At 35.8% G+C, this 15,543-nt stretch overlaps 1 protein-coding gene across 2 annotated transcripts in view; it reads right to left on the minus strand.

Moving 5' to 3' along the window:
- Positions 1 to 2,637: 2,637 nt before the first annotated feature.
- CCDC122 (coiled-coil domain containing 122) overlaps positions 2,638 to 15,543 on the minus strand; it is a 34,375-nt gene continuing 21,469 nt past the window's right edge. For both annotated transcript variants that reach the window (XM_070800032.1, XM_019971868.2), the window contains one exon: positions 2,638 to 3,863. In XM_070800032.1, the coding sequence (XP_070656133.1) occupies positions 3,714 to 3,863 (150 nt within the window). In that variant the 3' untranslated portion in view covers positions 2,638 to 3,713. The remainder of the gene's footprint in view (positions 3,864 to 15,543) is intronic.

Below are 15,543 nucleotides of genomic sequence, written 5' to 3' on the forward strand. Positions count from 1 at the left end.
ACAATGTCACAGAGAGTAATAAGTAGATGAGGGGGATGGTATGTCTCGACGTAAATGTTTTGGACAAGAGAAATTTGAAAATGTATCTTAGATGGGCAGCGCATCATCATTGCCTCTAAATTACCCTGTGCTACGTGACTGAGCAATACTGCAAATATCTGTAATTTAAGTGTTTTATTCTGATTCTTACATGGTTGTTATGCCAGAGAGCTTTTTAAAACTATTTATCACGTTAACTCTGGTTTTGCTTTTGGAATACATCATCTAATTAATTAAGAGATTGAAGTTTCATTACTTCATGTCTGTCTTTACTGGGTTATGTCAGCAGCAACTCTGTCATTACTAAATCATATGCTATTTTTATGTTTCTCAAGATCTAGACCTCACAGTCATCATTTAAATAGAACATTACAGGGGAGAAAAAGCAATTTGAAACATCCCATTCTTAGCTATGTATTGAATAAATCTATTCTGCTATTTTAGTATCTATTTCAGTTTATTTTTCCTTGTTTCGGTCATAGTTCAGTAACGTTCAGGAGAAAGTGCTATATGGTAAGCTAATGTGATATAGAAGACGCATTACTTACCTGCCAAATTTATCAGAAAAGTAAAAGAAAAAATCCTTCCCTTAGAAATACATTATAAATTTAGGTAAACGAATACAGGATAAGTTATTTATGACAGGCATATAACTTTTTCTGATCATTAGCTTTACTAATCATTAGCTTAATTTTTGAAAAATAAAATATTTATAGTACTGAAAACATGAGCAACTAATAAATCAGATAGTTTTTAGTTGAAAAACCACAAGTTTTTCTTAATCTACTGACTCTCCCTACCAAAAAATAGTCCTAAATTTCCACAGTATTGATGGAGGCCTTAATTATTTTTATGGATGAATAAAAGATTCCAAGTTCAATCAATGAAAATGATATAGGAACTTTGCATGTTAACTGCTATACCCTATATGGCTCACACAGTAAACAATCTCTCTGCAATGCAGGAGACTCGGGTTCAATCCCTGGGTTGGGAAGATACCCTGCAGAAGGAAACAGCTACCCACTCCAGTACTCTTGCCTAGAGAATTCCAAGGACAGAGGAGCCTGGTGGGCAACACGACTGAGCAACTAACACTTTTCTTGTGAACTGTACAAGGTTCCAAAACAACCTTTATAAGTAGAATTTCACTTCCCTTGCAAAATGCTTTACTAATACTAACTTGCATGCACTGTTATCTATGGATCTAAGTGCTTTAAAAAAAAAGACATTTTTATAACAGTTGTAGGTTTACAACAAAATTGAGAGAAAGAGGTTTCCCATATACTTCCTGTTCCCACACATGTGTAGGCCCCCCATTTATTAACATTACTCACCAGAATGGCACATTTTTTTAAACCAAGGGTAAACCTACCTCAAAATCACCCAAAGGCCACAGTTTACCTTAGGATTCACCCTTGGTATTGTACATTCTATGCATTTGGACAAATGTATAATGACATATATCCATCATTATGGTATCATACAAAATATTTTCAACGCCTCCCCAAAATTCTTTATGTTCTGCCTAATCATCTCTCCTCTAACCCCTCACCCCCTAGTGACCCTGGCAACCCCTGGTCTTTTTGCTGTCTCCTTAGTTTTGCCTTTTCCAGAATGTCATATAGTTGAACTTAGGTAACCTTTTCAGATTGGCTTCTTTCACTTAGTAATATACACTGAAGTTTTGTCATATCTTTTCATTGCTTGATAATATTTCTTTCTTAAGCCCTGAATAATATTCCATTATTTGCCTGTAAAACAGCTTATTTACTCATTCACCTACTGAAGGTCATCTTGGCTGCTTCCAAGTTTTGGCAATTATGAAAAAAAGCTGCCATAATCATCATAATCATGTGATTTGGTGTGGACTTTGGTTTTCTATACTCCTTTGGATAAATACCAAAGAGTGTGACTGCAGGACCATATCTTAAGAGTATGATTAGTTTTGTAAGAAACTGCCAAAGAGTCTTCTAAAACGACTTGCCTTCCCAGCAGCAATAAACGAAGTCTCTGTTGCTCCGCATTCTCATCAACATTTGGCGGTGCTGGTGTTCCAGCTTTTGGCCATTCTAATAGGTATATGGCAGTACCTCATTGATTTATTTCTCATTTCCCTGATGACATTTCATGTGGAGCATCTTTTCATGTGCTTATTTGCCATCTGTATATCTTCTCTGGTGAGGCATCTGTTAAGGTCTCTGGCCCATTTTTTAATCTGGTTATTTGTTTTCTTATTGCTGAGTTTTAAAATTTTACTTTATATTTTAAATAATGGTTCTTTACCAGGTTTGTCTTTTGCAAATATTTTCTTTCAGTCAATGGCTCGTCTTATCACTCTCTTGACAGTGTCTATTACAGAGCAAACATTTTTAATTTTAATGACGTCTAGCTCTTCAATTATTTCTTTCATGAGTTGTGCCTTTGGTGTTGTATCTAAGAAGGACATCCCTATGTCGATGGTCATCTAGGTTTTCTCCTATGTATCTTCTATCAGTTTAATAATCTTGCATTTTGAAGTTATGTCTGTGATCTAGTAACATTAACCCTAGTCCTAAAAAAGTAGCAAGAAAAAAAAAAAAAAAAAAAAACCTAGTTCTGAGTCATGGACCAAAGCTGACTGTGTTACAACATAAGCCACTTGAAGTGTTAGCCGTGATTAGCCATGCAAATTCCTAATAGGACTACAATTATTAGGCATAATAAGATTATTAATATCAGGTTTTAAATCAGCTATAATCTAACTGAGTCTTTGCACATAGATAAGTGAGGACAAAATAGACCTGAGATACTTGTTTAATGTTATTGCTTTGGACTCATTAAATCCTAAAAGAGAGCATTTTAAAATCATATCTTAAATAATTAATAATTTATTTCTGCTTCTAAAAATTTGACTCAATGGAGCCAGAAGAAGGAACGCTTTTACTCTAGAAGTGACAAATTAAGTATTGATTTGTGGCTGTGGACATACATGAGAAAAAATACATGCTATTCTACATTGGCTAACATTCATTTTTCAAGAGGTAGTATGTTTGTCTTACATGATGCTATAACTTGAATTTAGTTATAAAATAGTAAGAATGTATAGACAGAAAAGTGAACAAAAGATTGTATACATTGCAAAGCTCTAAAATACATTTATCCAACAGCAAAGAAAAAATGATTGTTACCTTCTGGATAAAGGAGAAAACTAAGTAAATATCGAAAGCCTTGAATACATAACATTATAATAAATGTCAATATTTATGGACTTCTTTGAAGCCAAGGTAAAAGAGCAGGTTGTCTGAAACAGACAACCATTTAAAATACCTTAAAAATTCAAATCGTTGAAAATGCAAGTGCTTCTTTCTTCTAAATGTTTGCTTCATATAATAGTGAAGGCAACATGTTTATAAATAGGCATTGATGAGTTCAGGACATCTTATACACTCAAAATATTCATACAGAGTCTTTCACTATTCTGCGAGCCTTCCTACTGTCTCTCTATTGCTATCAATTATAGTGTTGGAAGGAACTTTAACAAAGAGATGACTGATTCAAAATAGGAGAAAATATATCTGTCCTTAAGACAACCCCTTGATAGTGGATGCTGTTGTTAAGACCCAAAGGATATTCTCACCTTTCTATCCCATAATTTTTGTGGCATAGTCCAGGCCCTACAACACCCTATAGCCATGCTAGTCTTTCATTCCAATACGTTTTCTCAGTTCAGCAGCGGTTTTTTCCAGCTGTTGGATGTTCCATTGCCATTGTCTTCTATTTGAGTGAAGCTTATTTACCTGACAGTGCAAACGCTTAAGAATTGCACCGTATCTTTTATGTTGTACCTATTAAAAGAAGAGCACATATCAACAGGGCTTGAGAAAGAAAAATAGTAAGCAGCCATAAAGGATATTTTGACTACTCTAAATAGGGAAGCACTCAATTAAAAATTACTTAATACATAATAATGTTAATAAAAAATAAATAGTAATTATAACTATTTATTCAATGCTTACTACATGTTAGATACTGTGATGAGAGCTTTTTACATATGATTAAACCCTCGTAATTCCTTATGAGGTAAAGATTATTATTCCTATTTTTGTATAAACTGAAGGTCAAAGAGTTTAAGTCACACACTCAAGGTTTCACAGCTGGTAAATGATGGTGTTTGGGATTTGAACCCAAGGCAAGCATTTGTGATGGAAGGCCTTCTACTTATCAAAGTAGTTTCCAGTTAAGAGATATATTTTTTTTTCCTGTATCAAGTGGTTCACTGAAATATAGACCCAACTGATCTAAAAGATCTGGGAAATAATGTAGGCCATTTTCCTGCCAGTAGGTCAGTATTTATACGTGACACAGTACATATACCACATTTTGTTTATCCGTTCATCCATCTAAGGACATTTGGGTTGTTCCTATTTCTGGCTATTGGGACTAATGCTGCGATGAATGTGGGTGTATGAATATTCCTTTGAGAGACTGTTTTCAATTTTGGGGGGCATATACCCTGAAGTAGAACTGTTGGATCGTTTAATAATTCTATTTTGAGGAATTGCCATGCTGTTTTCTACTCTGGTTGTACTAGTTTACATTCTCACCAGCATGGAGGAGGGTTCCATTTCTACACATACTGAAAGTACTTTATACTATCTGCCTTTCTGGTCATAATCAGAGCCATCTTATGATGGTATGATGTGGTATTTCCTTTGAGTGTAACAGTGGTGTTGTGGTAAAATGTCCTTTTTAAATGAACTGATAGAATAATATTAATAGAATAACGGGACTGCGAAAGTTACCCCTTCATTCTCATATCTGATTAAGAGAGAGCTCTAGTCAATCAGGAAGGTGCTGCTGCTGCTGCTAAGTCGCTTCAGTCGTGTCCAACTCTGTGCGACCCCATAGACGGCAGCCCACCAGGCTCCCCCGTCCCTGGGATTCCCCAGGCAAGAACACTGGAGTGGCTTGCCATTTCCTTCTCCAGTGCATGAAAGTGAAAAGTCAAAGTGAAGTCACTCAGTCGTGTCCTACTCTTAGCGACCCCATGGACTGCAACCTACCAGGCTCCTCCTCTAGGTCAATACAAAAAAGAATCAATTTGTCAGAACACCAGGCCACATTTATCAAAGTAACTAATTTGCCAAAAAAGCTTATAGCTTAAGATGGCTGTAGAGAGACAAGACTCTGGGTTTCTGGGGCCTTAAGACTCTGCCCCAAGCTGTCTCCCCTTCTCTCTGTAACTCAGCTTTCCTTTCTACTGGGGCCCTTCTTCCCGGGACCGTCAGAGGAGCACCGCCCCCCTCTCTCAGAGCTCCTCCCTTAGTGAGCTCAGAGTTTCTTTACCTTTATCATGCCATGGCTCATTTTGATAGTATAGCAAGGACCACGAACTCCTTCTTAGAATGCTTTTAAATGTATAAAATATAATACACGGGATTACAAAAGAAATCAATTATATGGAAACACAGTTCTGCAGAGCATCAGGGGAACTAGGACAGAGACACTCTAGGTATTCCAAAATACTGATATAAAAACTCATCAACTAAGTCTTCACGTAAATAACTAAAAACTTAATATATCTTTTGAAGTTTTCAGTTTTTTTAATTCTGAAAATTCAGATAGTTCATTCAAACTGGTGAACTAGGCCTCCTGATATGTTGGCAAAACAGAAACTGACTTTAAAAGAATTATAAATAAATTAGTAAACAGAAACATTATCATATTAGGTAATGAAACTATATTCAAAAGAAGATTTTAATATATCAAATATATTCAAAGGGATATATATCAAGTTGGGCTTCCTAGGTGGTGCTAGCAGTAAAGAATCCACCTGCCAATGCGGGAGACTTAAGGGATGTTGGTTTGATCCCTGGGTTAGGAAGATCTCCTGGAGTAGGAAATGGCACCTCACTCCAATATTCTTGCCTGGAAAAGTCCATGGGCAGAGGAGCATGGTGGGTTATAATATAAACTAAAGAAAGAATAATCCATCAGAAGGGATTATGTGAAGAACACAGCATAAAAATGGGCAAGTGAAGATAGTTCCCACTCAGTGACGCTCTGATAAGAATGACACTGTTATGGAGATTGGCTCCTTGAGTGTCCAGAGCCAGAGGTCAAGAGCACTCAAACTCAAGTGATGGACTTGATTCCCATGCTCAGTAACTAGCTTTATGATTATTTGGCTTCCAGTGTCATTTCCTTACAAGGAGAAGAAGCACTAATGACCGATACAAGTTTTCTGATTTCCTTGAGAGTTTTGTGCATTCTTGTAAATTAATAAACTGGCATTTGAGTTTTATATAGTTGCTATTTGTGAACTCTAGTAACACTTCTTTATATCTCCCCAATCCTGGGATACTTACAAGGTCAAGTTTCTAAGCTAATAAGGCTAAAAGGCAGTTTTGGCCGAGAAGTGACTTCGTAAAGGTGAAGGTCACATTGGGAGCTTTCTTGGAGGCCGGCCAATTGTTCAGCCTCTATAGGTATAATTCTGACTTTGGTAAGTGTCAATACTTAAACTTGAATACCATTATACACCTAAGGATATAGTGGTTCTGTAGAAAATATAGCTTTTTTTTGCCTCTAGGAAATGGATACATTACTATTCTTATTTACTTATTGTTACCCTTGCGGCAGAAATGAGAATAATAATAAAGCAGGGGTGGTGCCCACAGAACACAGGGGTAACAAGAACTGCCTCTTCATTCCCTTCGCTCTAGACATACTTCACTTCCAGAATCTGAGTCCAGGTATGTTCTCATCTTAAGACCTCTGCACCTGTTTTTTTCCTTTGCCTGAAAAACTATTCCTCAGACTTTCATGACTAGCTCCATCACTTCTTTACATTGTGTTCTGAAAGTTGAACGTACTCTGATTCCTGAGATAAACTTTGCCTGATCATGAGGTATTAACTTTTTTATATATACCAGGTATGGTAAATTTGAAAATATTTTGCATCTATGTTCATGAGGAACACTGGTCTGTAATTACTTTTCTGATAATGTTCCTGTTCATTTTGTGTGTCAGGGTTAGGCTGGCCTCCCAAAATAAGCTTGGAAGAGTTCCCACCTCAATTTTCTGAAAGATTTTGTATAATCTAGATATTATTTCTTCCTTAAATATGTGGTAGAATTTACCAGTGAGGTTATGTCAATCTTAAGCTTTCCTTATGGGAAGGGTTTTAATTATGAGCTCAATTTCATTGATTTCTAATTCATACCATTTATATAGCCTAATTTGAAATGGATCATAGAGCTAAACATAAAAGTAACTTCTTCCTGTGTTGATGATATGTGTATTTTTCAAGGAATTTGCCCATCTCATCTAAGCTGTCAAATTTATTGACATGAAGTTGTTTAAAAGAGGCTTTTATCACCTTTTTAAGTCTATAGGACCTAAAGTAGTAGCCCCACTATCCTCCTTTTTCTGATCAGTATTGTTACGGTTTATCGATTTTATCAGTCTTTTGGCTTTGTCAATTTTTCTGTTTTTCCATTTTCTGTTTCTTTCATTTCTACTATTTATTATGTCATTTCTCCCTATTTGCTATTGGCTTATTTTTCTAGTCCCCTATGATAGAAGCTTAGACAATTGTTTCTAAACCTTTTTCGTTTCTAATATACACATTTAAAGCTGTAAGTTTTCCTCTAAATACTGCTTTAATTGTACCTCACAATATTTATATGCTGTTTTCATTATCATTAAATTTAAAATATTTTCTAATAATTCTTGTGATTTCTTCTTTGACTCAAGGATTATTTATAATTGTGATGCTTAATTTCAAAATGTTGACGTATTTTCTAGCTTTGGAACTGTTACTGACTTCTAACTGAATTCTGTTGTGATTAAAGAACATATAATTCTTTGAAATTTATCATCCAGTATACTGTCTATCTTGGTGAAAGTTTCATGTACATTTGAAAACAAAGTATAATCAATAGTTGCTAGGTAGAGTATTTTATAAGTGGTAATTAAGTTTAGTTGGTAGATTAGTTGTTCAAATTTTCTATATGCTTGCTTATTGATTTTGTATATTGTTCTATCAATTACTCAAAAAAGTTAAGCTCTCTAGTATGACTGTAGACTTGTGGTGTCTTTTTCTTTTTAATTTTGTCCATTTCTACTTCTGTATTTTGAAGCACTGTGATTAGGTAAATTTATATTTATTCAGTTCAGTTCAGTTCATTATTATTATTCATTTCTGACAAACTGACTGGCTCTCTTCAACTTTGGGGGTAGTCCATACCTTAGAATCTACTTGATATTAATATAGTCATGACCAGCTTTCTTAAGATTGATGTCTTCATAGTTTATCTTTTTCCATCTTTCAAATCATGTGTTTATATTCAAAATGTATCTCTTATGAAAAAGTTACGTTACCAAACTGTTTTTTCAATCCAATCTGAAAATTTTCCCCTTTTAATTGGATTTTTTAGTCCATTTACATTTGATGTAACTAATGGTATGCTTGGATTTAAGTCTACCATTTCAATATCTGTGTTCTATTAGTCTCTTTTGCCTTTTTTATTTCTTACTTATTTTCTCTCTTCAGAGTGGATCACAGGCTTAAATACAGAATGCAAAACCACAGATCTCCTAGGATATAACACAGGAGAAACCTAGATGACCTTGGGTTTGGTGATGTTTTTTTACATACAACACTGAAGACATAATTCATGAAAGAAATAATTGATAAGCTGGACCTCATTAAGCCTTCTGCTCTATAAAAGATACTGTCAAGAGAATAAAACAAGACACAGACTGGGAGAAAATATTTCTAAAAGACGCATCTGATAACTGCTATTCAAAATGCACAACAAATTCTTAAAACACAACAATAAGAAAAAAAATAACCAGATTAAAAAATAGGCCAGAAACCTGAACAAACACCATATCAAAGAAGACAAACAAATGGTAAATAAGTATATGAAAATATGCCCAACAAGAAATGTCATTAGGGAAATGAAAATCAAAACAAGATATCACTACACATCTATTGGAAAGGCCAAAATCTGGAACACCGACAACATCAAATGCTAGTGAGGATTGTGAGCAATGGGAACTCTCTCCTTCATTGCTAGTGGGCATGAGAAATGGTCAAGCCACTTTGGGAGACAATTTGGCAATTTCCTACAAAACTAACCATGTTCTACCACATGATCTAGCAATCATAATCTTTGGCATTTACCCAAAGTGCTTCCCTGGTGTCTCAGTGGTAAAGAATCTGCCTGCAAATGTAGGAGACTGCCTGCAATACAGGAGACCAATTTGATCCCTGGGTCAGGAAGTTCCTCTGGAGAAGGAAATGGCAACCCACTCCAGTAGTCTTGCCTGGAAAATCCCATGGACAGATGAGCCTAGCAGTACAGTCCATAGGTTCACAAAGAGCTGGATACAACTGATCGACTAAACCAATTCAATTCAAGCAAGTTGAAAACTGATGTTTACACAAAAACAGATGTTTATAGCAGCTTTATTCATAATTTCTCAAACTTGGAAGCAACCAAGATGCCCTTCAGTAGGTGAAAAATAAACTGTTGTATATCCAGACAGGCTGGTTCCAAATTGGGAAAGGAGTATGTCAAGGCTGTATATTGTCACCCTGCTTATTTAACTTATATGCAGAATACATCATTAGAAATGCCAGGCTGGATGAAGCACAAGCTGGAATCAAGATTGCCAGGAGAAATATCAATAACCTCAGATACACAGATGACACCACACTGGTGAAAGTAAAGAGTAACTAAAGAGCCTCTTGATGAAAGTGAAAGAGGAGTGAAAAAGTTGGCTAAAAATTCAACATTCAGAAAACTAAGATCTTGGCATTCGGTCCCATCATTTCATGGCAAATAGACAGGGAAACAATATAAACAGTAACAGACTTTATTTTGGGAGGCTCCAAAATCACTGCAGATGGTGACTGCAGCCATGAAATCAAAAGACGCTTGCTCCTTGGAAGAAAAGCAATGACCAATCTCGACAGCATATTAAAAAGCAGAGACATTACTTTGCTGACAAATGTCCATCTAGTCAAAACTATGGTTTTTCCAGTAGTCATGTATGGATGTGAGATTTGGACCCTAAAGAAAGCTGACTGCTGAAGAATTGATGCTTTTAAACTGTGGTACTGGATAAGACTCTTGAGAGTCCCTTGGACTGCAAGGAGATCAAACCAGTCAATCCTAAAGGAAATCAGTACTGACTATTCATTGGAAGGACTGATGCTGAAGCTGAAACTCCAATACTTTGGCCACCTGATGCGAAGAACTAATTCATTGGAAAAGACCCTGATGCTTGGGAAGATTGAAGGCAGGAGGAGAAGGGGATGACAGAGGATGAGATGGTTGGATGGCATCACCAACTCAATGGACATGAGTTTGAGCAAACTCCGGGAGTTGGTGATGGTCAGGGAAGCGTGCTGCAGTCCATGGGGTCGCAGAGTCAGACACGACTGAGCCACTGAACTGAACTGAATTGATATCCAGACAATGGAATATTATTTAGCAATAAAAAGATAAATAAATAAAAGAAAAAAATGAGCTATCAAGCCATGAAATGACACAAGGAACTTCAAATGCAATTACTAAGTGAAAGAAGCCAATCTGAAAAGCCCACAAAGTATATGATTCTAACTATATGACAGTCTGGAAAAGGTAAAATCATGGAGACAGTAGAACCATTTTTAGAAAAGATTGGGCTTTCCTGGTGGCTCAGATGTAAAGAATCAGCCTGCAATGCAGGAGACCTGGGTTCAATCCCTGGGTTGGGAAGATTCCCTGGAGAAGGGACTGGCAGCCCACTCCAGTATTCTTGCCTGGGAAATTCCATGTACAGAGAAGCCTGGCAGGCTACAGTCCACGGGGTCACAAAGAGCTGGACACAACTGAGAGACTTTCAGGGCTTCCCTGGTTGCTCAGAAGGTAAAAAGATTGGGAGTAGAGTCCAAAAGACGTAGACTTATATTCTATTCTGTCTCTTATCACTAGCTATATAAAATTATACAAGTTATTTAAATTTTCTGAAATTCTGTAAAATATGTTACTATGAGAATTTAAATGGGATAGCTTTTAAAAAGTACTTGATCCAAACTCATTCTACGAGGCCACCATCACCCCAATACCAAAACCTGACAAAGATGCCACAAAAAAAGAAAACTACAGGCCAATATCACTAATGAACATAGATGAAAAAATCCTTAATAAAATTCTAGAAATCAGAATCCAACAATACATTAAAAAGATCATACACCATGACCAAGTGGGCTTTATCCCAGGGATGCAAGGATTCTTCAATATCCACAAATCAATCAATGTAATACACCACATTAACAAATTGAAAAATAAAAGCCATATGATTATCTCAATAGATGCAGAGAAAGCCTTTGACAAAATTCAACATCCATTTATAATAAAAACTCTCCAGAAAGCAGGAATAGAAGGAACATACCTCAATATAATAAAAGCTATATATGACAAACACACAGCAAACATTATCCTCAATGGTGAAAAATTGAAAGCATTTCCCCTAAAGTCAGGAATAAGACAAGGGTGCCCACTCTCACCACTACTATTCAACATAGTTTTGGAAGTTTTGGCCACAGCAATCAGAGCAGAAAAAGAAATAAAAGGAATCCAGATTGGAAAAGAAGAAGTAAAACTCTCACTGTTTGCAGATGACATGATTCTCTACATAGAAAACCCTAAAGACTCCACCAGAAAATTACTAGAGCTAATCAATGAGTATAGTAAAGTGGCAGGATATAAAATCAACACACAGAAATCCCTTGCATTCCTATACACTAATAATGAGAAAATAGAAAGAGAAATTAAGGAAACAATTCCATTCACCATTGCAACGAAAAGAATAAAATACTTAGGAATATATCTACCTAAAGAAACTAAAGACCTATATATAGAAAACTATAAAACACTGGTGAAAGAAATCAAAGAGGACACTAATAGATGGAGAAATATACCATGTTCATGGATTGGAAGAATCAATATAGTGAAAATGAGTATACTACCCAAAGCAATCTATAGATTCAATGCAATCCCTATCGAGCTACCAACGGTATTTTTCACAGAGCTATAACAAATACTTTCACAATTTGTATGGAAATACAAAAAACCTCGAATAGCCAAAGCAATCTTGAGAAAGAAGAATGGAAGTGGAGGAATCAACCTGCCTGACTTCAGGCTCTACTACAAAGCCACAGTCATCAAGACAGTATGGTACTGGCACAAAGACAGAAATATAGATCAATGGAACAAAATAGAAAGCCCACAGATAAACCCACGCACCTACGGACACCTTATATTTGACAAAGGAGGCAAGAATATACAGTGGAGAAAAGACAATCTCTTTAACAAGTGGTGCTGGGAAAACTGGTCAACCACTTGTAAAAGAATGAAACTAGAACACTTTCTAACACCATACACAAAAATAAACTCAAAATGGATTAAAGATCTAAACATAAGACCAGAAACTATAAAACTCTTAGAGGAGAACATAAGCAAAACACTCTCCCACATACATCACAGCAGGATCCCCTATGACCCACCTCCCAGAATATTGGAAATAAAAGCAAAAATAAAAAAATGGGACCTAATTAAAATTAAAAGCTTCTGCACAACAAAAGAAACTATAAGCAAGGTGAAAAGACAGCCTTCAGAATGGGAGAAAATAATAGCAAATGAAGCAACTGACAAACAACTAATCTCAAAAATATACAAGCAACTCCTGCAGCTCAATTCCAGAAAAATAAACGACCCAATCAAAAAATAGGCCAAAGAACTAAATAGACATTTTTCCAAAGAAAACATACAGATGGCTAACAAACACATGAAAAGATGCTCAACATCACTCATTATCAGAGAAATGCAAATCAAAACCACAATGAGGTACCATCTCACGCCAGTCAGAATGGCTGCTATCCAAAAGTCTATAAGCAGTAAATGCTGGAGAGGGTGTGAGAAAAGGGAACCCTCTTACACTGTTGGTGGGAATGCAAACTAGTACAGCCACTATGGAGAACAGTGTGGAGATTCCTTAAAAAACTGGAAATAGAACTGCCTTATGACCCAGCAATCCCACTGCTGGGCATACACACTGAGGAAACCAGAAGTGAAAGAGACACGTGTACCCCAATGTTCATTGCAGCACTGTTTATAATAGCCAAGACATGGAAGCAACCTAGATGTCCATCAGCAGATGAATGGATAAGAAAGTAGTGGTACATATACACAACGGAGTATTACTCAGCCATTAAAAAGAATACATTTGAATCAGTTCTAATGAGGTGGATGAAACTGGAGCCTATTATACAGAGTGAAGTAAGCCAGAAAGAAAAACACCAATACAGTGTACTAACGCATATATATGGAATTTAGAAAGATGATAACAATAACCCTGTATGCGAGACAGCAAAAGAGACACAGATGTATAGAACAGTCTTTTGGACTCTGTGGGAGAGGGAGGGGAGAGATGATTTGGGAGAATGGCATTGAAACATGTATAATATCATGTAAGAAACGAATCGCTAGTCCAGGTTCAATGCAGAATACAGGAAGCTTGGGGCTGGTGCACTGGGATGACCCAGAGTGATGGTATGGGGAGGGAGGTGGGAGGGGGGTTCAGGATGGGGAACACGTGTACACCTGTGGCGGATGCATGTTGATGTATGGCAAAACCAATACAATATTGTAAAGTTAAAAAAATAAATAAATAAACAAAAAGTACTTGAAAAATACCAGGCAATCAATAAACAACAACTGATTTAATAATACTGAACATTTCTCCCCGTATTTTTGTTACTATGTCATCTAGCTATCTGAATCATTCTTACCTTGCCTTTAGTTTACCTTTCTACCTTTGTTTCTTTGGGGTTTTCACCTAGGACAGGCTTTCTAGTAGTGCAGTCATTTCTGTGGCTGACCTCAGTAAGTGAATGGATTAGTTAATTGTGTAAGTTGTATGCTGTACTGTAACAAGTTAAATGTGTTTTGTTCCTGCTCCCTAGTAGCTCCGAAAGCACTCTTAAATTTTTCCTGTACTTTAAATTTGGAGCTCAAATTGAACAAAATTTAGGCAAGAGTAACCAGCAATGAATCTTAAGGTGCTTTACATAATACCTATTATCATAAAATGTTACTTGCAGCACTCATCATTTGCTAAGAACGTCTTAAATGCTCTAGTTTCTCCTTCCTGAAAATGCTTAGATTTGGCAAATAACATGTTCTTAAACCTTGAACTAAAAATTACTGATCGTTGCCTAATGCTTTGTATTAGAAGCTTTGTGTTTGTATGCTTTGAATTTTGCTTCCTAATTTTTTCGTCAGTGACTCATAACTTATCTTTGTTTTCTCTCTCTTATCTCTAGTTCCTTTCTTCTACAATGTATTTAAAGACAGACAATAGACAGGGGAAAAAAGGCATTTGGGGGTAAGTATTTGAAATACTTCCTTCACTCAGACATGGCCTAAAACAACCAAACACATTTACTTTATTTAAAAAAATGTAAAATCCAAAAACCATTTTCATTTTTTCTTAATCAAAAATGTGAAGAGTAGCATTAATATGAAGATTAAACATGCAAAGCACAAAATGTTTGAAAGAGTTAAACATTAGAACAAAAGAATGCTATGACCTAGGTAAAAGATGACCAAGAACTGCACCAAGGCCACAGCCAAATACATCCAGAAGGGGAAGAAAAAAAAAAAGAATCGAAAAAGAAAAAAGTAATAAAAATCTGTTCAAATTTATCCTCTCAAAAAACTGCTTGTTTTGAGAAAGAGGTTACTTGGATCAATGATAAATTCTCATCAAGCAATAAGAGAAATTGTTGGGGAAAAAAAAAACATGCAGTGTTTCAAGGCAATGCTGTGGCATTTGTCCTTCGATGTGATAGTTTATTATAGATAATCTCAGATTTCTTAGATTTTCATTTTTTCATTTCATTTTTCAACCATAATATAGTAATAGAATTGAGGACTATTTTTAATACATTAGAGTTAATAAAACCAAGATTAAAAAGTCTAAAAGAGTCTTTAGTAACCCTATTATGAAAGCTTAAAATTAGTAACCCTATTATGAAAGCTTAAAAAGAGTTTATTAAATTTCAGCATAATAAGTATAATGATGAAAACATTAAAAACTGAATATCAAGCTCAGTGACATTCCATCTAAATCTAACATTAGTAGTCACTTACATCACCCTTTACCACTAAATATACCCATGTACACTTCTGCTTCTGTCAAAATAAAGTATAAGTATTTCATATAACTACTCCTCATGCCAAGTACAACTAAAAACCCTGGACATTGGATATAATATTAACATAAGAAGTTCTGAAAGGTGGAGAGAAGAAGGCAAACTGACTGGAGGCCTTAGGATTCAAGGAACGACTTGGTAATAGCTCCCTGGGTTTTCATTTGGCCTCATATATCACAGATAAGAGGAAGGAAGAAAGAAAGCTCAAAATGCCAACAGATGCAGACAACAACAAAACAAAACAAATCCAG

Source organism: Bos indicus, chromosome 12 (genome assembly GCF_029378745.1).
Source record: "Bos indicus isolate NIAB-ARS_2022 breed Sahiwal x Tharparkar chromosome 12, NIAB-ARS_B.indTharparkar_mat_pri_1.0, whole genome shotgun sequence".
NCBI lineage: Eukaryota > Metazoa > Chordata > Mammalia > Artiodactyla > Bovidae > Bos > Bos indicus.